Source organism: Meriones unguiculatus, chromosome 8 (assembly GCF_030254825.1).
Source record: "Meriones unguiculatus strain TT.TT164.6M chromosome 8, Bangor_MerUng_6.1, whole genome shotgun sequence".
Classification (NCBI taxonomy): domain Eukaryota; kingdom Metazoa; phylum Chordata; class Mammalia; order Rodentia; family Muridae; genus Meriones; species Meriones unguiculatus.
The window spans coordinates 16,132,786-16,156,308 of NC_083356.1; the positions used below are offsets into that span (position 1 = coordinate 16,132,786).

Sequence of the window (23,523 nt, forward strand, 5' to 3'; positions counted from 1 at the left end):
CACCTCACCATCGTGAGAATGATCGACTAGAAGAGGCACGGAACTGAAGGACATGTGACCTTTGGATTAGGGTTCCCCCCTCCCAGGGTGACCAGCAAGCTGGGAGATGGCACCTGTGCTTTCTGGGCGACGTCCAGCACCAGCTGGAACTTCTCAGACACGGTCAAATCTTCCTTTGCGGGTTCCTTCAGTCAAAGGAGAGAGAGAATTTTCCACTGAAATTTAACAGTTCAGAACAATTACTGACAAAACAGCATGAAGGCTCCCAGCCCCGGGGAATGTGTGGGTCACTGCTGTCTCCATACAGCCAGAGGACTGGGTGCAAAGACATCTGCTGGGCTAAGGGTGGGATCTCCCCTTATGCTTGCTGCCCTGCTCCAGTGCAGAGGGTAGGCAGGCGGTGGGGCCCCATGGGGGAGCAGACACAATGGCGGACAAAGGCCCTGACTCACTCTCCCAGCTCACTGCAATGGTATGTCCTGTCAGTGCTTCCCCCACTCAGTTCTTGACAGGCAGGGTGACTGAGGCCCAGGCCTGCAGCAGTTCACATGACTCTCTGCTGTTTCAGTAAGAATCTCCCTAGGGCTCCCAGTCTCAGGGCTGGGTGAGACACTGGCTTGGCTTCCTGGAAACTGTCCCATCCCTAGGTACTCCACAGACTATCAGGTGTGCCCACAGGCATTGTGGCCTCCCTCTGTCCCACAGACGCAAGAGTCTGCCCCTAGACTCTAGAGTAGTGGTTCTAAGCCATCGAGACCCCTTGGGAGTCAAATGGCCCTTTCACAGGGGTCTCATATCAGATATCCTGCATATCAGGTATTTATATTATAACTCATAACATTAGCAAAATTAGAGTTGTGTAATAGCAGTGCAATAATTTTATGGTTGGGGGAGGGGTCACCACAACAAGAGGAACTGTATTAAAGGGTCACAGAGTTAGGAAGCTTAAGAACCACTGCTCTAGAGAACTCTAGAGTCTAGAGCAAACTTCTGTCAATAATCTTAGATTTGAGGGTCCATGCAGCCTCTGTCATAGCTACTCTCCTGTAGTTTAAAAGGACCCATAGCCATGTCAACAAGTAGGTGAAACTGAGTATTAATAAAATATAAGCCAGGCAGGGGCCGGACAGAGGTTCTGGTGTCCAGGACTGAGACATGTCTGTTCATCTGGCATCCTGTTTACCTCCCCACCCAGAAAGCTCTATTGGGGGCTACAGCAGCTCCCTGATTGCCCTTATAACAATCCCAGGTAGAAAGGGTCAACCAGGACAGATGGACAGGGCAATCTGCTTCTAGGTAGCAAAGCTTGATCCAGTTGAGTGTCTGAGTTGGGTAGCCTCCTGGAGCTCAGGGCTGGCATGGCTGGCCGCTCTAAAGAGCCCCTGCCAGGGCAATGCTCATCTGGACTCCCTGTGATGTGGCCCCAGCTTAGAAGCCCTGGCTGATTTAGGCAGAGAGACAGTTTGCCCCAGGACTCACCACAGCTTCTGATACTTCTGGCACAATGCTCCACTGTATCCGCCAGCCCCTGAAAAACAGAAGCCGCTACAGCCGTGAAAACAATGTCATCTGGCGGGGGACAACATCCAAGCCATCAGCTGGGTCACCAGCTAGAGTAGGGGTCACCTGTTCCTTCAGGGACGGCCACGTAGAAGAGACTCCTGAAGCTGGAACAGTTGCCCCTAACACCTTACTGGTTACCCGCGCTGGTTTCTCCTCTCCTGGAGAACACGCAACAGCAGCCATTGCGGGTAGGAAGAAGCCCAACGTTGTGACTGGCTTAAGTAGCCACAGTGCCTGTTTGATCTCATCATGCCCCCTGACTGGTGTGTTAATGCAGTTTTATTGACATCAGCAATGCCTCTTAGTGGACTGATGGTGATTAGGTGCTGTGAACTAATGGGGACTTATGACTTTCAAAGGCATTTCAGTGTTTCCAGTAAAAATCGTATTCAAATGAATTCCCGAGGCAGGCCCAGAAGGGGGTGGATTAGGCTGGTATGTGTGCTTGCAATCTTTTGAGGGACCGAGAGGAAATCTGGAGTCCGGCTCTCCCACAAGCCAAGGCAAAAAACTAAGGTTCACTCCTGGGAGAAGCCAGAGGTAAAGCTCACCCCAGGAGTGCAGGCAAGGGTTCACCCCAGATGTGGCTTCCCCGAAAAGGGATGCTGGGTAAGGGCACAGAGTAATGGAGGAAGGGCCTCAGCCTTGGTGGAGTAGAGTGCCTGCCATGCAAGTGTGTTCCTGCTGCAAACACTGTGAATTTCAACCTCGGCTGTTCAACACTTCCTTTTTTGTTTGTTTGGCTGTTTTTTCAAGACGGGATTTCTCTGTGAAACAGCCCTGGCTGGCCTTGAATTCAGGTGTGTGCCACCACGCCCAACTTTCAGCGCTTCCTTTTTACAACCAAAAGTCACCAGGGCACCCATGGGGGTGCAGAGCCCTACAGTTTCACCCATCCACCCCAGGATGGGGGAGAACTCCCTGACAAACACACAACACCTCAGAGAGAGGGATGGGGTTGTACTGAAGCTCAGCCACCCACCGCCTGCTCCCTACAGTCTCCAGAGCCTCTCAGAGGACATGGGTAGCAGGCCACACGGTGTAGCCCTGTGTAATAGAGCCAAACAAGAGCCCAGCTCACCTACCTGGCGATGAGGTAATTGAGGGACAACCTCAAAATTGCTAGGAACAGGAACATGGGGATGGCCCAGCCATGCCATACAGCATTCATGTACACCTGAGCGTGAGAAGGTGAAGGACATGGTTAGGGATGTGTCAGGAGGTGAGGGACATGGTTAGGCAGGCCAAACAGAGCACGCTGGTACAAGTGGTGTCCTGCTTGCTTCCTCCCAGCAACAAGGCAACCCTTAATGAGGGAGACCAGTGCTGGCTCTACAGACATGCAGGGAACAAGGGCATGTGGGATGGGGCAGTCAGGAAGGCTGCTTCCAGTTTAAGAGAGAGGTCCACTCGGGCAGCGGGTGGACAGGGAGACTGCCCTGTGTGAGTATGGATCAGAAAAGGAGGGTGGGGGCCTCATGACGAGGTCTTCCCTGTCCCCAGTGTGACCCCCTCCCCCCATACCTGGGTTCTTCCACCTGATAAGGAGGCCTATCCCTGCTAAGGTAGCAGGTGAGCTGCGGCGGAGGCCTGTGTGGAGCCGGAGGCCCTGAGTGACACTCAGAGGAGGAAGGCCAGAAGGTGGGCCTGAACAAGAGTTTGTCTCTTAGGGAGACAGCACGTGCCCCTCGGTGTAGAACCCTCTCTCACAGTCTCAGCTATGTGCCAAGGGCCCGTCTGCCTGGGAGATATCAAGTCCCCGAGAAGGTACCAGTGTGCCTGACCAGGATTCAGGTTGTCTTAGGACCCTCCTAGGATAGGACTAACTGGGCAATACCTACAAATGGGCCTCCTCAGAAGGAGGCCACTATCTGTGAATACTCTGGAAGGTGCACAGGCCTGTGGCTTCCTTCTGGCCTGAAGGACCTGGCAGGTGGATGGATCGCCTGCGGCCTGCTGACATCATTCATTTGTCTGGAGCCTCCCTAACCCCACCTCTGGGTCCATGTGGCCATGCCTCAGGATACAACCAAACAGTGAGCCAAGAGGTTTATCCTAAGGACACTGCTATGAGGTACACGCCATGTCCTCAGGGGCCTGTGATCTAGTACTGGAACCACTGCACACACCCATATTGCTGATGGAGAGACTGAGGCCGAGCACATTCAGAGCCCAAGAAAGAGTTGCCTGGGGGGCTGCCCTCTGGGGATCTCATAGGGAAGACTTGTCCGGGCATCTTGCTGGCCCTACCCAGCCTGTGAGAACACTCACGGTGAAGGCGATGGCAGAGGTGTAGATGGAGTACCAGTCAGATAAGGCAGACAGGTTCTTCACGAAGTTAGTGACAGGCTTGGCACCACGCTCTGGGGACAGAACAGACTGCAATGGTTAGCACAGCGCTGGCCTGCCCCTTAGCACACAAGCGGGATCATGTGCCCTCCACCACCCCAGCCAGAAGCAGAACCAGCTCAATAATGCAAGACGCAACCCACTGAAGGGCCTTGCTGCCAGTGTCCCTCCTAACCACTGACCATGGTCCCCATAGGGAGATGATACCTGCCCCTAGCAGAGGCCCACAAGTAGCAGGAGATAAGGAAAAGAAAGAGACGGTGAGGATAGATGTATTCTGTGGGACCTGAGGAATATCAGAGAAGTGAGCCACAGTTCACCGTAAATCAGCAGTTCTCAACCTGTGGGTCAGAACCCCCCGGAGTCAAAAGGGGTCACCTAAGACTATCGGAAAACACAGAGATTTACTCCACAGACTATCAGGTGTGCCCGCAAGCATCGTGGCCTCCCTCTGCCGTATAGGCCCAACGGTCCCTCTAGACTCTAGAGCAGCGGTTCTCAGCCTGTGCATCGTGACCCCTTTGGGTCACATTATCAGATATTCTGCAGATCAGGTATTTATGCTATGAGTCATAGCAGCAGCAAAATTACGGTTATGAAGGTGCAACAGAAATAAGTTTATGGCTGGGGGTCACTACGGCATGAGAAACTGTAATGAAGGGTCGCAGTAGGAGGAAGGTTGAGGACTGCTGTCCTAAATACGGAGTCCACCAAAGCAGGCTCGGTTCTCCACTGGCCCTGGACTGTGCTACGTGTGAGGCACTCTTCCACCACAAGTTTTTGTCCCAGGGAAGACAGGAGAGGACTTTTTTGGAGGGTTCTATTCAGCTCAGGAGCACAGAGGCTCCCCCCAGGCCCCACGACAAGCCCTCAGTACTTACTCAATCTTCTCATGTTTTCAGTTAACCTGAGAGAGGGAGAGAGGGAAGGCTCAGAGTGACATCACCAAGCAGCAAGGGGGGGGGGGCGTCTAAGTGCCTGGGAGACCCTCAGGTGCCTGGGGACACATGCACAGTGACACACAGACCTCAACGCTGGGGCCCTTGCTGCTGATCCCTAGGTTCTGAAGTTGGGGTGACTCCCACAGTAGACCGGCCCTCCCATCTGTCACACGACTCCACTTTCCCACAAGCCCCTCCGAGGAGGTGCTCCAAGGACATGGGCACAGGGGGTTTCTAGAGCTTGTTAGCGCAGGGCCCTGGTCCTAGCCCACGGCTTCCAGGGCTTGCTGAGGCTCCCCTACCTGCGGGCGCTGAGGGGCTCCTCCGTCTCTACCGTGTTCTCCTCTGGCTGGAAGCGGAAGTCCTCCACGTACTCCCCAAACCTCTCATAGAACCACTTCTGTACTCGGGAGGACAGCCCCTGGCTGCGGCGGTCTGTGGGAAGGAGACCAGAGAGGGGCGCTGCAGGGGCCGCACAACCCCTTCTGAGGTTGGACCGGGGATGTAGGGCCAGGTACGGAGCCTTACAGAAAATACTGATCTGGGTGGGGATCCAAGAAACGTTTAGGGGAGAGAAGCTTGTACTATAGAGCAAGATGTGAAGAGACCTAGCCAGAGGGGTCTTTGAAGGGCTCAGGTCCCTGAGGACACTACGTGCAAACCAACAAATGCAGGTCAGAGCCACCCCAGCCGCAGAGACCCTAAAAAGCATGATGTCTCCACCCTCACGCTGGACCCCAGCAATCTCCAGGCATCAGTTTTCCGGCAGCCTTGGGCTTATGTCCAGGCCATGTCGGACCACGGTGGCAGTCTGTACCACCCTCCCTGTGGACCTCTGGTTTGTCTGGGAAGCGGCTGAGTGGGTTCGCCCCGCCAGCGAACCTGAGGCCCAGCCACTGGGTGCACTAGGGTACACGGCCCCAGAGACCAAGCTGCTGGCCCCGGTGAGCTCACGGTTATTGTCTGTATGTCACTCGCTGTCGTTATGGGCAGCTGAGACCACAGATGGCAATCCAAGTGGGAGAACTCCAGGGAGAAAGCTGCTGGGCAGGCAGTGTTCTGAGACCCGACCATAACGAAAACAAGATGTGGATCTGCCTGCAGGGGGCGCTGCCATACCATAATTTAAAAGACTGGGACCGGCAGGCACTTGATGCCCTGGGCGCCATAAACACCAAATTGATATCATGTGTCGATTTAAACTTAAAGAAAATACACCAGGTGTGTTGTGGACCCAGGGCGAGTGGATAACAATCAACACAAGCACAAGAGCACTGGACAGAAGATGAAGGACACAGGCCAATGGGAAGTGGGTGGGCTGAGATAGGAGCCTCCTGGAGCTACCCAGACAGTCTGCAGGCTGATCTGGCTCTATTACCGTCCACCAAGGTTTTCAAGCGGATCCAGGGCAGGCAAGGACGATTGTCTGGGAGCTAAAGGTGGTCTAAAGGCCAGGCAAAAGACTGGCCAGCCCGTGCTTCCACTGGATATTCATGGACGACAGACTCACAGAATTTCACTTACCGAGAAATAATCTTCCTTCTCTTTTTACTTTTTTCTTCAGCCATTTAAATATATTCTAAAAACTATTTTAAAATGTAAACCCAGCTGGGCACGGTGTGGAGTATCTACAATCCCAGCCAGCACTGGGGAGGAGGTTGGGGGCGGGGGGCCGACGCAGGAGATTCAGCCTGGGCTACATAGAGAGACCTTGTCTTATGAAACCAAAAATGTAAGACAAGACAAAACAAAAACAAAAGCCAAAAAACAAAACGAAACCAAACCAGACAGGGCTTGTGGGTTGTGGACCCCAGGTCTGGGAAACATGACAATCTGCCTGAAGGAGGCCATCTCTACCTAGTCCTGAAGTCCATCTGCTCAGCGAGCGCCTGCAGCTCCTGCCTGACTTTCATAACCAGAGTCGGGGATGCGTTATGCTACACTCCTAGCTTCTAGCAAGGGAAAGGCCCGAAGTGCTTCATCCTCAAAGGTGTGAACCTGAGGTCCAGGGATGAGCTGAGGCAGGCACACACCTGATGGCTGGATTTCTTCTTTTATCTAGGATGTGGCAGGGCCAGGGTGTGGCCCCTCCTCTATCATGTCCTCCCTGTCTTGGAGGGTGACCAGGGGCCAAAGTATGGAGAAGGCACACAGCCCCCACACAGCCTGCCGCACCGAGGCAATCAAGATTAGGTTTGGGTGTGCTGGAGAGATGGCTCAATGGTTAAGAGCACCAGCTGATCTTCCAGAGGACTCAGGTTCAATTCCCAGCACCCACATGGCAGCTCACAATCGTGTGTAACTCCAGTTGCAAGAGCTTCCACACCTTCTCCTAGCCTTCGTGGGTACCGTACACTCAAATGGTACACGCATACATGAAGACAAAACATGCATATACGTAAAATAAAAATAAATCTTTTAAAAAAAATAAAAATAATTAGGCCTGATGTTGACAAAGGGACAAGGGGTCCCCCGCCCTATGAAGGACCAAGGAGTAGGGAGGACCCCCACACTTCTCAACCCTCACTATCACCAAGCCCCAAGAGTCTCAAAGTCTCCTGTGTTGTTCTTGGCTTGATAACCAAGATTCACAAGCTAAGGGCTCTCCATCTAAGCCTGGGAACTGGCCAGGGATCCTCCATATGGCTCAGGAAGGCCACCTCCCGAGGGAGGCAGCCGCACTGGGGCTGGATGCCAGTGGGTGCAGTGAGGCTGGCCCTGGGAGACCTTAGGAGAAACCTCCTAGCCTGGGCCTCTTCCTGATGCAGGCAGCCTGATGCCAGTGACCTAAGCCATGGTTTATGCCAGGCTTACTGGCACGGGGAGGGAGAGCTTTGTGAATCGTCGGCATGTGGGCGGGGCACTCACTGTCTGTGAGGGTGCAGCCAGGGTGCAGGAGAACTGAACGGAGAATGGAGTTCCCTTCCCTTACAAAGGTAAAGTATGTGGCAAGATGGACGTGGGCACCAAGGAGGAAGCAAGGGGATGAGAAACGGCTTGTGCCCATGGTCTTTCTCGCCACGGCCTGCCACAATTCACTCAGCACCCGCATGGGATGACCAGTCACAGGGAGCATGTCACCAGGTCAATGTGGTATAACCCACTGTGCTTTTAGGTGCCTCTCAGGAGGTGTGGCCAAACTAGACACCACATTCGTGCGAGGAAATGAGATCATGTGGAGTGACTTGAGCCACAGTGAGAGACACTAACCCAGTTTTGATGGCAAGAGATTCCCATGGGAGGGGTCTGGCTGGGGAGAGAACCCGCCCTTCCCTCGGGGCCTACCTGTGCCCGTGCCATTGCTGGCCTGGCTCTGTCCCTTTGGCGGCTGCTGAGGCTGTGCTGGCTGCTCCTCCGACCTTAATCAGGACAAAAACGCAAAGTTCATGATTGCAAATGCCCAAAGAACGGAACTGAGCTTCAGGGACAGGTGGGATCTGGCAGCTCCGGAAGCCCTGAAGGCTGGAGCGCTGGTGAGGACAGAGCCCAGCAAACACGAAGCGGCTTTCTTCATGAGTGCACAGTTTAGTTTTCAATAGGTAAGTAGTGTCTCATAAGCAAGAGGTTCACCTTTCCTATTAATTTTAACACAGTTGCTTATCTCATCGTAAAGGGAAAAAAAATAGCTCACTAATGAGAATACCACACACTTCTTTACACAACACCACATGAGGCCAAAGCTGGAGGATACCCCGACATCCCTGTGCAGGGTTCCAGCTAGGCCATGCCAGCCACCTCCCTGGCTTCCTGCCCCCCAGCTCATGATCATCAGTCTTTACCGGGCCTAACGGATCCCTTGTCTCTGTCTACCGGTCTGACTCTTACTGTTACCCAGTCTCGAGCGCACACCCTGAGGGGCCTATACCCCAGCAAGAGCCTGGGTCGCACCCCTTGGGTGGCATCTCTATCGTGTGGCATCTCTATCTATGCCCTCCTCTGGAATGTCGGGACACCAGCCAACCCGCCCTGCCCTGGCTTTGGCCACAGTAGCTGTGGCCTGGAGCCAATAGTTCCTAGGCTCTATACTGCAGCTACCTGAAGCTTCAGGGTCCGGTGTGAGCACACTTATGTATCTGTATGTGAAATACACACGTTGTACTGGCTGGTTTTGTGTCAGCTTGGCACAGGCTAGAGTCATCAGGGAGGAAAGAGCCTCAGTTGAGGAAATGTCTCCATGAGGTCCAGCTGCAAGGCATTTTCTCAATTAGTGGTCAATTGGGGACGGCCCAGCCCATTGAGGGTGGTGCCAGCCCTGGGCTGGTGCTCCTGGGTTCTATAAGAAAGATGTCTGAGCAAGCCATGGGGAGCAAGCCAGTAAGCAGCACCCCGCCATGGCCTCTGCATCAACTCCTGCCTCCAGGTTCCTGCCCTGATTGAGTTCCTGTCCTGACTTCCTTTATTGATGAACAGCAATATAGACGTATAAGCCGAACAAACCCTTTCCTCCCCACCTTGCTTTTTTGGTCATAGTGTTTTGTTGCAGCAACAGAAACACGAAGACACGTGTGTTATGTGGTATATGGATGTGTGCACTGCCTGTGTTTGAAATGCCCCTACAAAGCTCTTCTCTCTCCCCTCCCAGTTCACTAACATCAGAAATGAGGAAGTCTCCCCCTGGAAATGTCCCTCCCTTCAACCTCTCCATTTTCAGGCTTCCAGAAGGCTCCTAAACACTTCCTCGACAAAAAGTGAGGGAGGAGCCCCTTGCTTCTCCTAGGTTCATTTTCTATTTCCTGGGTCACAACCTGGATGTTCCTTTCCTTTCCATGTACTAGTTAAACCCTCTAAGTCTTCAGAATCGACTCAGTAAGCTCACCCACCAAGAGAGGAGGGGTAGATCTTTAGGGTGGGACTGGGACTGGGGTACAGATCCTGAGTAGGCAAGAGAGGCTGAGGCTGCTGGGACAGGGTTAGTGTGTGGCTGAGTGCTCCTGCTCCTTCTAGGACCACCACGGGGAACCTAGCCCTCATGGGAAGCTGGGCAGATTGTATGGAAGAGGGTACCCTACACACAAGGGAATGCTCATTTAACTTCTGAGTCTCTAAGATCATAGTTCAACCCAGGGGAACACCAGCCTTGCGGCCAGGGCTAAAAGGCAAGGTAGGTTTCCTCCTCCCATGGTGGACCCTACCCTGGAAGACTCTAAACAGGTTACAGTGGCGGGGGCTGATGGGGCCAGGGTAGCCTGACTGCCAGGTGACATGAAGTTGTCGCCGGGAATGTCAGGATGGGGAATATGCAGCTTCATTTCCAAGACCTGTGCTTCTCAGAGCTGCTACTGTAGACTAAGACCCAGCAGGAAGTGGACATGACCACAGAGGGGCCTGTCACTCAAGCCTGAACTGTGAGATCTGCCACCAGCATGGCTCATCCTTGAATGGCAAAATCCCAACAAGGAAGACACTCGGTCCACATGGACAAGCACGGTCATGCTGGGGTATTCTAGAGGCAGCAGTGTGTGTCCCTAACTGCTCATAGTCATTCTCTCTGGCCTACCAGGGGCACTGACTTGCCTCCTGCCAGAAGCAGCAGAAGCAGAAGCCACACTCCTGAGGGTGATCAGAGGAATGGATGAGTACTGGATCTGCAGGCGCCCAGGGGACTAAGTGCTTAGAGCAACTATCCAAGGAAAAACTGTCGACCAGAAACAACCCTGCAGAAGCTGGGGTGGCAAATGTCATCCAGAGGAAAAGTGCGTGGGAAAGAGGGTGTGATCTTGGTGGGTAACTATACAGAGGATGTGCTGACGGGAGGTGCCTAGGACCCTGCCTTGAAGCTGAAGAAGCAGCCAAGCCTCTGTATAGGTCACAGGGCCTGAGCAGGGCTGCGGTATACTCCTGGAAAGGGCAACAAGTACAGGCAAATATAAGGCAGGGCAGGGGAGTCAGTGTCCTCCAAAGGTCCCAAGAGGCCCAGCCAACTCTCTGGGGCTAAATTTACAGGGTCAGGACAGGGCCTACAGGTCAGGGAGCATCTTCTAGTCAAGACAGGAGGGTATGTGGTGGTCTGGTGTCTTTAGACCTTCTTGGGTCACAGCTTTCTACACAGGCCTGGCTGGTGACAGGATCACCCATGCTAGGCTCCCCACCTCCCAGAAAGACACCTTTCCACAGCATGGCTCGGCCAGCGGTATGACTCACCTTGCACCCCTTGAGAGACTAAGAGCAAGACTTCTCAGGTGGCCCAGTTTTCACCACTCTTGGCCCATGGTCCCACCAGGGATCCGGGTGAGGGTCCATGAAACCCTGCCCACTGAGGAGAGGGTGGACACTGTGGTTCAACTGTGGCTTGTCTTTCACAGGCTGATGAAGCTCAATTCTTGGTATGATGGAACAGGGGTTGGGGGACCTTTAAGGGCCTGGGCCTGGTAGGAGGTTCTCCGGTCCTGAGAGCAGCCTTGGGAAGGGATTAATGCAGTTCTCTGGGACCCTAAATTAGCTCTCACCGGAGGGTCATTAAATGCGTTTGACCCTGCCTGGCCCCTGGCAGGATGTAATCTCTCTCCTACACACTCTCCCACCATGAGGCCATATACCATGAGTCCCCACCAGGGCCGAATCAATGCCAGCTGAGTTCTTCAGACTCCAGAACTGTGAGCTAAATAAACGTTTTATAAATACCAGCTTCAGGGATATCGTTACAGCAGTAAGAAGAGACGGATGTGGGCGTCACCTGGCCTTTAGCACCTCCTGCATTTTCTGCTCCAGTTCAATCCGGCGCTGCCGTTCCCGATCTAGCTCCTGCCGCAGCATCTCTGAGTTGGTCTCTTCTCGAAGCTTGCGGAGCTCCTCCTCTGTGGAGAGAAGATCCAGGTGATCAGAAGTTATGCCCACTGACCCCTCTGACAACACTACCCAACTTGAGAACAGCAGATAGGCTCCTGACAGGTAAGGGCATGTGACGTTCTCGAGTTTGCTGAGTGCTCAGTTGGCAGGTGCATTCTGGTTCCTGTCTGCTGTCTGAGAGGATGCTGGTGCTGGGATTCAGACCTGGGGCAAGGGGCTGAGGTATCTATTTAATATACCAAAGCAGACCTGTCCTCCAGGTTCTCCCAGCATCCCTCAGTCCCTACCTGTTACAGGACAGGGCTGGCATACCCCATCCTCTACCCTGAACTTTCCAGCTCAGGGGCAGACATTTCTGCTCTCGCTCTGTCTGTCTCCCCGCCCCGCCCCCTGTGGGTGTGCTTTCTCTCTATCCCAGCTTTTCTGAATCTCCATCTGCAGTGACTCCCCTGACCTCCTCCTATGATATCAGTGAACCCACAGGAGAGCTGCCCCCGGCAAACCTGCCTTTATGTACACTTAATTTGGCTTGAATTGTCACATTTTGTCGGCGGAGAAAACCTACCAGTTGGCAGCTCTCCTAACCCCGCCCGCTGGGGTATACACTGGGGGAGATGGGGTTCCTCTTACACAGTCCAGATAAAACTAGGGCGAAGTATGGGTGATGGCTTTTATCGAGCTCAGTAACGGTGCAAGAGAGAACTGCAAATGCCGTTTAGCCATGTCATCACCACAGGAGACGCTGGGGCACACACTGCCAATTGATTGAGTCAACAGGACGGTGACAGAAAGGCTAAAGGCTCCAGGGGGTGCCAGCAGCAGAATGGTGGTGAGCCAGCGCTCAATCCTCCACAATGCAGAGGACCTTGGGGGTACTAAGAGAAGGGGAAGGGGGTGCAGTATCCCTGGAAAGACCCTCATGAAGGCCAGATCACAGTCGAGCCCTGGATGGAACTAAAAAGCCAGGCAGCAGATAGCTGGCGGAGGGGCAGACAGCCTGACAGCTTGGAGGGTAGAGGAAGGCAGGAGTTGAGGAAGGTAGTGGCCTCAAACTGCAGATGTCAAAGCATACGTCAAAGTCACTGTGGAAATGAATGAGAGAACTCTTTCATGTCACAGCCCCACAACATGGGATTTGTCCCCCTCTACTTTTTCCATACCGGCATGAGAAGAGGGGTCCTAGTTAGCATCCCTTTATCTCTCTTCTATCACACTTAGGGTCACTCAGCTTAATGCAGCCAGGATTCTGGTGGTGAATTGAATGGTCACTGCCTTCAACACACTAAGTTTTTGTGCTCAGTTCCCCCACGGTCCCCACAGACAGCTAAGGCTGAGCCATGAGGGAATCTTGAGTGACAACCTTCAGCCCTGCCCTGGCCAGTCTTGAATCCCAGCAGGAAGGTAGGAACAGTTCTTTAGGAGGAGAGGGCTCAGGCAGAGAGGAACAGGGTGGCAGATGGAGTGGGGTCAGAAAATAAGTGAATTTTCTAGGCTACCTGAGAGCCTTGGTGGGCTCTCTCACTGTAGATAGGTGTGAGCAAGTGAGGATGGGAGTGGGAACACCTGTCACAGTCACACCTGAGACCCTAAAGCTCAGGCCCCAGCAAGGCCATGGGGCGGGGGGCAGGGGAGGTGAGGGTTCAGCCCAGGTAGTCAGCTCGAGCCATAAGGCTTGCTTGTAGTTGCTGCCCAGGAACCAGGCCTGGCTGGTAACTAGCACGGTGGTGGGCTTCAGTCTGGGAGAGCCCCACTGACAAGGTCTCTCACGGCGCTGCCAGGCTCACATTCCACCTCACACTGAGCTATCCCTCTGAGACACAGCTCTGCCCACTCACAACGGCCATGACCAACACAGCTCCACAGGGAACCTCCTCAGGGTCCTGCCACCTAGGTTACAGGTTGTCACTTCACCTCACAGAGCCACAGCCTGTCCTGGGCTCCCAGCACCTAGAGCTATCGGTGAGGAAAGTTCACGGCAAGGGAGACCTCAACAAGGGTCAGTACAGCTCAAGCCTCAGGCCACATCCAGCCCCCAGCCATTTCCAGAGCCACAGAAAACACAGGATGAACTCCTAGGAGAATGCCATGAACTCTCTCAATGCTGGTAAGGGGACAACGAAGATGTGGTGTTCTTGTCAGCACAGATGACAAGAATGTCCCGTGTGGAGTCTGGTCTTCCTGGGGTGATGTGGCAGTCACTTCTAAAGACTATCCTGTGGAGGAAGGGTTGGCACCCACACCCACCCCTATCTCGTCTCCACAGGCTCAGGCAGGTACAACACCATGATAATCCCAGGGCCAAGGTCAGGGCATGTTTGTGTGTGCTGAGCGTGACTTCCTGGATGGCAGTAGCCCAGGGACCTGGCTGAAGGTGATTGAAGGACTGTCTCTACAGAAGTCCCCTGCAGTTGTGGCCTGGGTTGGCTGGTGGTTCAGTTATTGGGTCAGCAGTGGTTTCGGCCACATAGAGCACCCCAGTCCTGGGGTTGGTGAGATGAGCCTTACTTAGCAAGGAAATCTCTGCAGGAAAAGATAAGCTTGCCCTGTGCTGTTATATGGTCCCGAGACAAAGGAACTAAACAGCGTTATTCTCTGCAGGCTCTGAGCAGGGCCATGTGGCTAGATTCCTAGGGAGAGGCAGCTGCTCCATGCTGATGGGCAAGGTGAGGTCCACGGAAGCCTGGAACCTTTCTGGATTACATGGGAACATACAATCTCAGAGTGACCCGGAGGCTCTCTTTCCTGTCTTAGTCTCCTCACCCAACATTGGGACACAGTCACACCTGAGACCCTAAAGCTCAGGCCAAGGTTAATAGAGCAGCTGAGGACACAGGCCTCGTTCTAGGAGAACAGGGCAAAACAGCCAGGCATACCATCTAGGCAGAATATAGCAACGGTAGACCAGGACAGTGACAGAAAACTAACTGAGCACGTGGACTGGCTGAGGTGGGAATCAGTGGGCTCAGTATTTTGAGTGGGGGAGATTTTCTGTGTCTCCATTTTCTGGATTCCACAGAATTGTTCAGGGGTCCTTTAGCGCCCTTCATCTCTGAGGGCCATAACATGACTGGGTCACATTGGACAGGCTATCCCCTTAAAGGAGTCAGAGTACGCCAGGCCAATGCTGCAGGGAAGTACCACCCAGATCTTATTACCTATGGTTCTCTGCAGAGGTCAGCCCCAGGGAGGAGACTGATGACTCAGGCCACCTCCAAGCCTGCTGACCTTAACCCACAGGGCAAAGATACAGTACAGGATGGAATCAGGAGCAGAGTCCCAAGGTGTGCTTGCTAGGTACCCTCTGCATTCTGTGTCTGTCACGTATGTAGGGGGGTGTTTACACACTTCCCCTTGACTTTGACCGTGCAGGATGATGACTTAGGGAAGGGAGGCTGTGATGCTCCTCAGGGTTCTGGGTGAGGGTTGCCAGAGACCATATAGGTCCTTGGAGAAGGACGCAGCAAGCATTGCCTCCCTAAGAGCATGTCTCACATCCCACGTCTATCTCCACATCTATCTGCAGGCTTCTCTGACTCCACTCCATCCCAGAAAGTTCCAGAGAGAGGAGGACTCCACCAGTACCATCTCCTCTAGCCTCAGGGCCCAGTCCAGCTCACGATGTCAAGGATGTCAAGGATATAGTAAAAGGATGATAGGCGGGGCATCTCAGTGAGACTTAGCTAGCAATATAAGCAGGTGCTTTGGGTACAGGGACACACATTCTAGACTGGCCAAGCCCCTAGAAGAGAACAGTGATGGTGGGTGAGGGAATGAGGTGAATGCCACAAGGGACAAGGCTCTGAGCACTCGAATACTGCACTGACAGGGCCCCAGACATCAAGCAAACTGACCCTGGTCTTGTACTGGGATTCCTGGGGACACTGCCCTAGAGGAATCAGGCTGCTCACAGGCTTGTCCATAATAATTGTTGGCACATGCTACCTGTTAGGAAGTCCAAGCAGAGGTAGCAGAGGGCCCTGGGTTTGGGGGGGGAGGGGTCTCTCAGCCCATGAGCCCTAGGCCCCACAGGGCAGCCCACCCATCCCATTGCTAATCCTGGCTGTGAGGTAAGGCTGTCTCAATCCCCCAGTGCTGCCTGGTGCGGCTTCACTGGTAGACACTCACTAAGGTTCTCTGCTTTAGTCTCCATCAAAGTTCCAGGGACACTAACTGGGGAGAATATGCTGCCCAGAGCAGACACCTAGGTGGGATCTGGAGAGCAGCCTCAAGCATATGAATAGGTCCATTGGGTAAGCCTAGATGCTAGCCTGGAACCCCTACTAGGCAGAGCATTGTCTATAATGCTCAGGGAGACTGCTGCCTCAGGCCTTTCCCTGAGAGGGTCCTTGGATGGATGAAAGCCAAGAAAGCCTCTTAACAACATGGAGACTATGATCACCTGAGTTGAATGGACCAGGAGACTACCTCCACAGGACCCAACTCTCAGCCACCTGGCTCCTCCTGCAGCCTGGGATAGGTATAGCAGAAGATCTGTTGGGGCTCACTGAATGAGCAGGTGAAGAGACCTGACGGCCTCCACTAAGATGGACCAATGAGCTTTCTCCCAAAGGTATGCATTTACCTGGCTCAGCCACGTATTCAGGGCAGTTAATGAGGTGTGCACTTAAGGCAAATGCGCATGGCCAGCTCAAGAACCGGGTGTGGAAGTATTTTTTTCAAAAGGGGCTGGGAATGTTGGAGAGACAGCTCAGCAGTAAGAGTGCTTTCCACTCCTGCACAGGACCTAGGTTCTCTTCCCAGCATCCACATTAGACAGCTCACAACTACCTAACTCCAGTTCCAGGGGATTCGGATGCCCTCTGGCCTCTGTGGGCACCTACACTCATGTGGTGTACATAAACTCACACAGGCATATATATACTGTCTCAGTTAGGATTTCTACTGCTTTCTGAAACACTATGACCAAAAGCAACTTGGGGAGGAAGGAGTTTATTTGGCTTGCACTTCCACATCATAGTCCATCCCTGAAGGAAGTCAGGGCAGGAACTCAAACAGGATAGGAACCTGGAGGCAGAAGCTGATGCAGAGGCCATGGAGGGAGGCTGCTTGCTCCCCATGGCTTGCTCACCCTGCTTTCTTATAGAACACCAGCCCAGGATGGCACCACCCCCATCAATCACTAATTAAGAAAATGCCCTACAGCTGGATATTATGGAGGCATTTTTCTTAATTGAGATTCCATCCTCCCAGATGACTGTAGCTTGCATCAAGTTGACATAAAACCACCCAGTGGATGTACATATTAAAACAACACATGAACCTTTTTTAAAAATTAAAAAGAAAAGTACCAGATGTATAAGCAGACTCAGCCTGGAGCGTCTATTTTCCCTCTCTGCTTCTATAAAGACAGCACCTCTACCACAGGATAAACAGAGCTGGGAAACCTTACATCATTGGCATTACAGGGGGGAGATTGAGGGAAGAGGGCTGAGGCTGGGGGTTGGAGACTTTCCTGCCTGATCGCCTGATCACCTGATCCCCCACCACCCCCACCAGTCCTTGGCCTCTTGGATCCCAGCCCATGTGAAGATCAAAGCAATTCTTCTCTATCTTTACACTGCACGCCACTCAGGAACAGGAAATTGGGCTTTCCTTAATTGGCCTCCCTTGAACGTCTGTGTCTTCCTGGTGTCACTACATCATGAAAGCTCATCGCCATGTTCCACTCATGGCAGATGATTAGCCAACAGCACCCAGTAGCACTGCTGAGACAGACATGGGCACAGAGATCCCTTCCCAAGGTGAGCAGGATACACGGAACATTCTTGCCAGCACGGAATGGAATGTGCGCAGCCCCTTAGAGGGGCTCAGAGCCTCTTAGCGTATGTCCTCCTGACAAACACCGCTAGCCGGCCTCCCCCGGGACCCCAAGGGCAGGAAACTCAGCCCTGCAACGGTACAACTGCTTCTTCGACACTGTGCCTCTGCAGCCCAGCTCTCTACCTCACCTGCCCTCCCCAGCCATTAGGGGCTCAGCTGCAGGGGCAGATCTACTGCAGCCCTTGCCAATTTAGTGTCTGTTCCCAGCAGAGCCGCAGAGGCTCTACACCTTTTCCTGGTGGCGCAGAGAGCTAAGAATGTAAAAACCAGCGGGATTTCTGAGCCTTTCTTTTCATGAACTCTTTCTTCCTCAGCTAATGGCTCCCTGCAAGGCCCTCTCTCCGCAACTGAAATGATGAGGCCTGGTGTCTGGGTAATGTGGGCCAGCTTCCACCCCACGGTGACACATTTAGGTCAGATGCAGCGTGGTGCCCGGTCGGTTGTCATTCTACAGAACAAAAGCAACACAAACCCAGTCATCAGTTTCTCATGCTCCTCCCCTAGAGGAGGAGAAGGAGGGGTAAGGCTCACTGCCTGCCAAGCAGAAAGCGCTGAGCTGGCCACCGGGAAGGTCACTCCCGCCCAGCCTTCCCATGGCATGGAGTCTCTTAGGACCGTGAGGGCCATGGCAGACAGCCTCCATCCTCAGTGTCTCTGCCTTGAGTTCTGACTGTGGCCTGTTGGCAGTTAGAGCTTTCTCTCCCAGAACTCTGAATCTCTTGTAATAGAAGCCTGCCACTGCCATGACTCTGGGGATTCCTCAGCCTCACAGAGGCTGATGAGGCTGTATCCACACATGACAGACATATGCGGATATGGGACCCCTGGTCCCTCAGTCAGGGGGCAAAATTCTCCCATGGGGTGGGAGGTGGGATGAGGAGCCCTTCAAATATTTAAGTATTTGCTTTCTGTGGCTGCTAATATCACATTCTTACTTAGTACAATAGTCACTGTCTTACAGTTTTAAAGGTCAAGAGATCAAATAGGTGTTCTAGGCTAGAACAGAGGTGTCAACGGAGGTTCATCTGGAGGCTGGCTGGAAGACTGGGCATATCCCATCCTTTCCAGCTTCCAGAGGAACATGCTCTGCTTGGCTGGTGACTTCCAAAGAGCAATGACATCATGCTGACCTACTTTCATCATTGCCAACTCCATCTGACCCACCAGCCAGCCCCCTCCATGTGATTGCCCCGTTCCCATAGATAATCTTGGATCTTCTAATCTCTGGCTTAGGCACAAATTCCAAGGAATGGTCACTCACACAAGTTCCAGGGGTTAGGAGTTGAATACTCTTGGAAAAACTGAGATTCTACCTACCATGTTCTCCTCTGAGAATTATTTCAGATAGGGCAAAGGAACCCCCAATAGACAGAGGCTCACAGAGGACTTTCCAGCCTCACAGCATTCTGAACACCGAAAAACAAGAAGCCCTCTTCTGATGGGCATACTGGCCTTTATGGGTGCAGGGACTCCCCAATCTAGAGGGGTCCTCCCTCTCACCTCACTCTCCAATTATGTCCCCAAACAAAGAAGCAGGACTCCTCAAGACCCCACCGGGGCAGCCCAGACAATGAATGCTTACATAGACTTTCTTAAAGCCCAGTAGTTTTGAAAAAGGAACCAACGAACGGGACATTGCCAGAGGCAATAGGTGTGCCATCCTATAATATGTTCACACAATCCTGAGCAGAGGGCAGAGAGACAGAGGTGCACACAAGCTCAGGGCCCAGGCTGTAGCTGACTGTCCTATCTCCCTATTTACACATGATGTTCTCACAGGCTCAGTCAAGAGACGAAGCCATACAGAGCCTGGGTCTAAGTCACAAGTGAGGATTCAGGCAGAGCCATAGCCTAGCATATTAGACCAGAGTCAATACTGCAGAGCTGTGAGACCACTTATCACATGCCACCAATGGTGTGGCACAGCTCCTAGCTCAGGGTCTAGCTTTTCTTACGTGGCCCACTGCTGGCTATTACTATTACTCCAGGCAGGTACTCTCACTCCCCTGGCATTCTGCAGGCTACCTGGCCATGCCTGCTGTCTAACCAGGTCAGCTTACTGCCTGGAGTTGGTTCCCAAAATTTCTGAGTCCCAAGGGTATACCTCAAAAAAAAAAAAAAAAAAAAAAAAAAAAAAAAGAGTTCAATGTCACAATTTAGAAGCTCCCATTCTAGGCTTCTGCTCACACAACACCCATGCAGGCAGACCAGCAAAGCAATTACCAGGAAGACAAGCAAGATGACTCAGGTGCACAGCACCAGAGGGAACCAGGACAGTCCCTGAGGGAGAAGGTCCATCCCCCATCCCCACCCACATTAAGAGTTGTTGAGGCAGCAAAATGAATGTGGAGGAGAGAGAAGACCAGGCGGCTCTTTCTGTATTTAAGTAATCTACATATGTCTAAAAAGGCCAGGTCACCTGTGATAGCAACCTTCAGGGACCCTAAGAAGGAAGAGACATTCTGATCCCCATGCTCAACCCCGTTTGGAGACTGCCAGGCATCTCCAAAGCAAAGGGGCAAAGTGAACTCAAGAGAGGAAGCCCCTGAAGCCAGGGGGACCTGGTAGAACAAAGAACATGCCTAACAGAAGCTATGGGAGCCTGGCACAGCCGGACCGCCTGTCCACCCACCTGGTCCAGCCTTCAGCCTCTTCAGGGTCTGGAAGGTGAACGGCAGGTGATTCATGGACCCTCAACCTCAAGAAACCCATTCATCCCCTCTCAAAACATGCTGACTCAAGGGGACATAGAGGAGATACTCAATTCAGCCCATGGTCATGGCCTGCCCAGGCTGCGCAGACTCCATGGCTCCCAGCCCACAGGGAAGGAAAACAACTTCAAAGCTATTTTTAAATTTGCAAAAGCAGATCTCTTAAGCAGGAATCCCTTTGGCACAAGATGCAACAGGCCCAGCCAGAGGTAAAAAAAAAAAAAAAAAAAAAAAATCAAATGATAAACTTTAAATAAAATTTCTTCCCACCCAGCTGAAGCACACACACATACACACACACACACACACACACACACACACACACACACACACACAAGAGCCACCCAGTGGGGAAAAGAAAGCTGTCCCAGGCCAGGCTGGCCTGCACACACCGGCACCTGATCAGATTTCTCCCAGCCCAATTTACCCTTCTTGTTATCCTTAAGGACTTTCCTAAAAGACAATGCCTGGCCATCCCCAACACTCCTGACCCCAGGGCATCCTTTCACCTTCATTCCCAGAGAAGGGGTTGGCTGTGTGAAGTTCTCCTCGCCTCTGGCCACTCTACTGGGAGGGTGCCTCGCTCGCTGTGTCCACCACAGCCTGTGTGTTCTCCTAGTGCTTCCTTGTCACCATGTCAGTCACTGCTCTGCACAGAAGCGGCATTTACTGCATAATGAACTGTCAACACCAAGCTGAATGTTCCTTCAATCAGGCAGTGAGTATCGTGCAGCCAAGTCCTGGACGCTTCACATTCTAACATGACAGGCTGCTGCTTGGGCTGGGCCTGTTACTGAGTTTAGGAAGTCAGTTATAGGGCTGGGGTGGTGCCCTGAGATATCTTTTCTCTATGTGCAAACAAACAAACAAACAAATAGAGAAAAAAAGGAAAGGAAGACAGAAAAAAAAAAAGAAAGAAAAAGAAATAGGATTCTAGGCAGAACCACTGCCCAGAATGGCTGGCTTTACAGACCTATCGCAGCCCTTCAGTACACGATGGGGAGATGGGATGGCATGCCAGCTCTGATGTGCTGGACTTGGAGGTCCTGGCTACCCCTGGGTTGAGAGATGTGAATATTCAGAAGTCTCTGCCTTAAGGTCTGGAAGGAGAAGGACAAGGGCTGGAGATATGACTTAGAGGCTAAAAGCACAGGCTGCTCTTCCAGAAAACCCAGGCTCAAGTCCCAGAAAACATATAGTGGCTCACAGCTGTCTGTACCTCCAGTTTCAGGGATCCAGTGCCCTCTTCTGGTGTCCATGGGCACCAGGCATGCACGCGGTACAGGTACACAACAGTACACAAATACACACACACACACACACACACACACACACACACACACATATATATATATATTTTTTTTTTTTTAGGTGTTTGCTTCTTCTGGACACATCCTTCCAACCACGCACCAGCCGCCAAACTTTCTCAAAGCATCAGGCTCATTGCTAGGACCCAATTTCTGTCTGATTCCTGGGCAGGAGGGCAGGCAAGGTGAGGTGAGCCCCACAGGCTCATACTGGGTACACATGCTAGGAAGCAAAGTAAGGTTAAACTGGGCCTGGGCCTAAACACCAGATATGAAACAAAGGAAGATACAGCTAGAGAATGGCTTTGAGAGGTGCCTAGTAAGACCCCAAAGGATGTAAGGAAAGGCACGCCTGGCTGTGGGGTAGCACCTCCGACCACCTATCTGCTCATCCCATTATCTAGGTGCTCACCACTGCTTGACAGTGCCAGCCATCTGCTTGTCATCCATCCATCCACCCAGATGTGTACTGAACACCCTGCAGCTGCCAGACTCTGGGACCAGACAGATGAGGCAGCAGCTGCCTTCTCTCCCTCCCATGAAATCCAGCTGGTGGATGCCAATATGGACGGGCAACAACTGTGCTGTCCCTGCCGGGCTATACAACACACCCCACAAGCCAATGGACAGTGTCTCTGCCATATGAGGCTTTCCACACGGAGCAACAGACAATGGAAGGCTGCTGGCCCAAGCGACTTCTCTCCCCACTGCAGACACAGGACCTCGCTCATGCCACTCAGAAGCAGGGATGGATTACCCACTCACGGCCCTGGGAGCTATACTGTGACCGTGAGGCAGGATATGAGTCCACAGAGAGGTCACAGAGACAGACAATGGCTGTGGATTGGAACACTCCCCTGAAAATCAATTGTCATTGCCCAAAGCACCCTGCCAGACCTGCGACATGGAGCTGTCAGCATGACACAGCAGATGAGCACGTACAGCCGATGACATCACTGTATCACCCCAATACTGCAGGCCCTGGCCCTGGGGCAAACCAGGGCATTTAGAGTGTTTTTTTCCTCTGAAGTATGAGTGACAGGCAGGCTAGGGGTTTGGTAAGCAGGCTCAGCCTCTGTGCTCAGAGAACTTCTATCCTGGGCAATGAGAAGTCTTAGGGCCAAATATCTTACCTGCAATGAAGACTTCAAGAGTGTATTTTACTGGGCAACAGAAATTATCTAGAAAAAGCAAAGGTTTGGGGCTCCTCTCCTACCTTGGTACTGGGTACAGATCCTAGGGCTTCCCACAAGATGGAAAAGCTAAGTCATGCCCATTCCCCCTGACATACAAATATGAAACTATGGGCCTAATGGGTCAGATCTTTAATTTTCTTAGGGACCAATTTTATCTTTTTCCTGAAAAAAAAAACTATAGGGCTTACGTCTAGCTCATCCCTGTCTTCTGCCCGTATCTTATGTCTGACCACCTCCTCCCACTGGCTTCACTCTACTCCACGCTAGGGACAGAAGCAGGCCCACTGAGGTGCTGTCCCTGGGGCTTATTTTGAGCTCCACACCACTTAACTTAGAGGAGGAGGCAGTTAGGAAGTCAGGCCTCCCAGCAAGACATCTGCAGGCCCAGGCTTTGAGGCACACTGTCAACCACACACCTCTAAACTGGTCTCAGGACTGTCCCAAACTCTTGAGAATGCTAGAGGAACTCTGGTGGCAGCAGAAGCGACAGCTGGGAGGTATCAGCTCAGAGGAAGGGACCTCACTCCATCCAAAGCTCTGCAGCCCAGCCCAGCAACCAGGAGGCCCCTAAAAGGCCTGCAGCACTTTTCCCTCTCCCAAATCCAATGCCATGCCAAGCTGCTTTGGGGGAGAGGCTTGTGTATACTCTTTATGGCGCTGGTGAATCTTGCTTCTCGGAGCCTGCACGAAGCAAGTAATCAATAAATGCACACTCAGATATAGAAAGCCTTGGAGGGGAATTGCATTTGTGTCCAACAAGCGATAATGCAGTGAAACGCATCTCGGACTTCCTGGAAATGGACACCAGTCATTCGTTTAAGGTCTTTAA

General features: G+C 52.6%; 1 protein-coding gene across 2 annotated transcripts in view; it reads right to left on the reverse strand.

Moving 5' to 3' along the window:
* Positions 1 to 23,523, reverse strand: part of Gramd4 (GRAM domain containing 4) — a 75,877-nt gene that overhangs the window by 7,531 nt on the left and 44,823 nt on the right. For both annotated transcript variants that reach the window (XM_021659082.2, XM_060388867.1), the window contains exons 4-11: positions 11,527 to 11,647; positions 8,139 to 8,212; positions 5,156 to 5,288; positions 4,794 to 4,819; positions 3,835 to 3,926; positions 2,649 to 2,740; positions 1,480 to 1,528; positions 114 to 185 (exon numbers count right to left, since the gene is read on the reverse strand). In XM_021659082.2, coding sequence (XP_021514757.1) covers positions 114 to 185; positions 1,480 to 1,528; positions 2,649 to 2,740; positions 3,835 to 3,926; positions 4,794 to 4,819; positions 5,156 to 5,288; positions 8,139 to 8,212; positions 11,527 to 11,647 — 659 coding nt within the window. The remainder of the gene's footprint in view (positions 1 to 113; positions 186 to 1,479; positions 1,529 to 2,648; positions 2,741 to 3,834; positions 3,927 to 4,793; positions 4,820 to 5,155; positions 5,289 to 8,138; positions 8,213 to 11,526; positions 11,648 to 23,523) is intronic.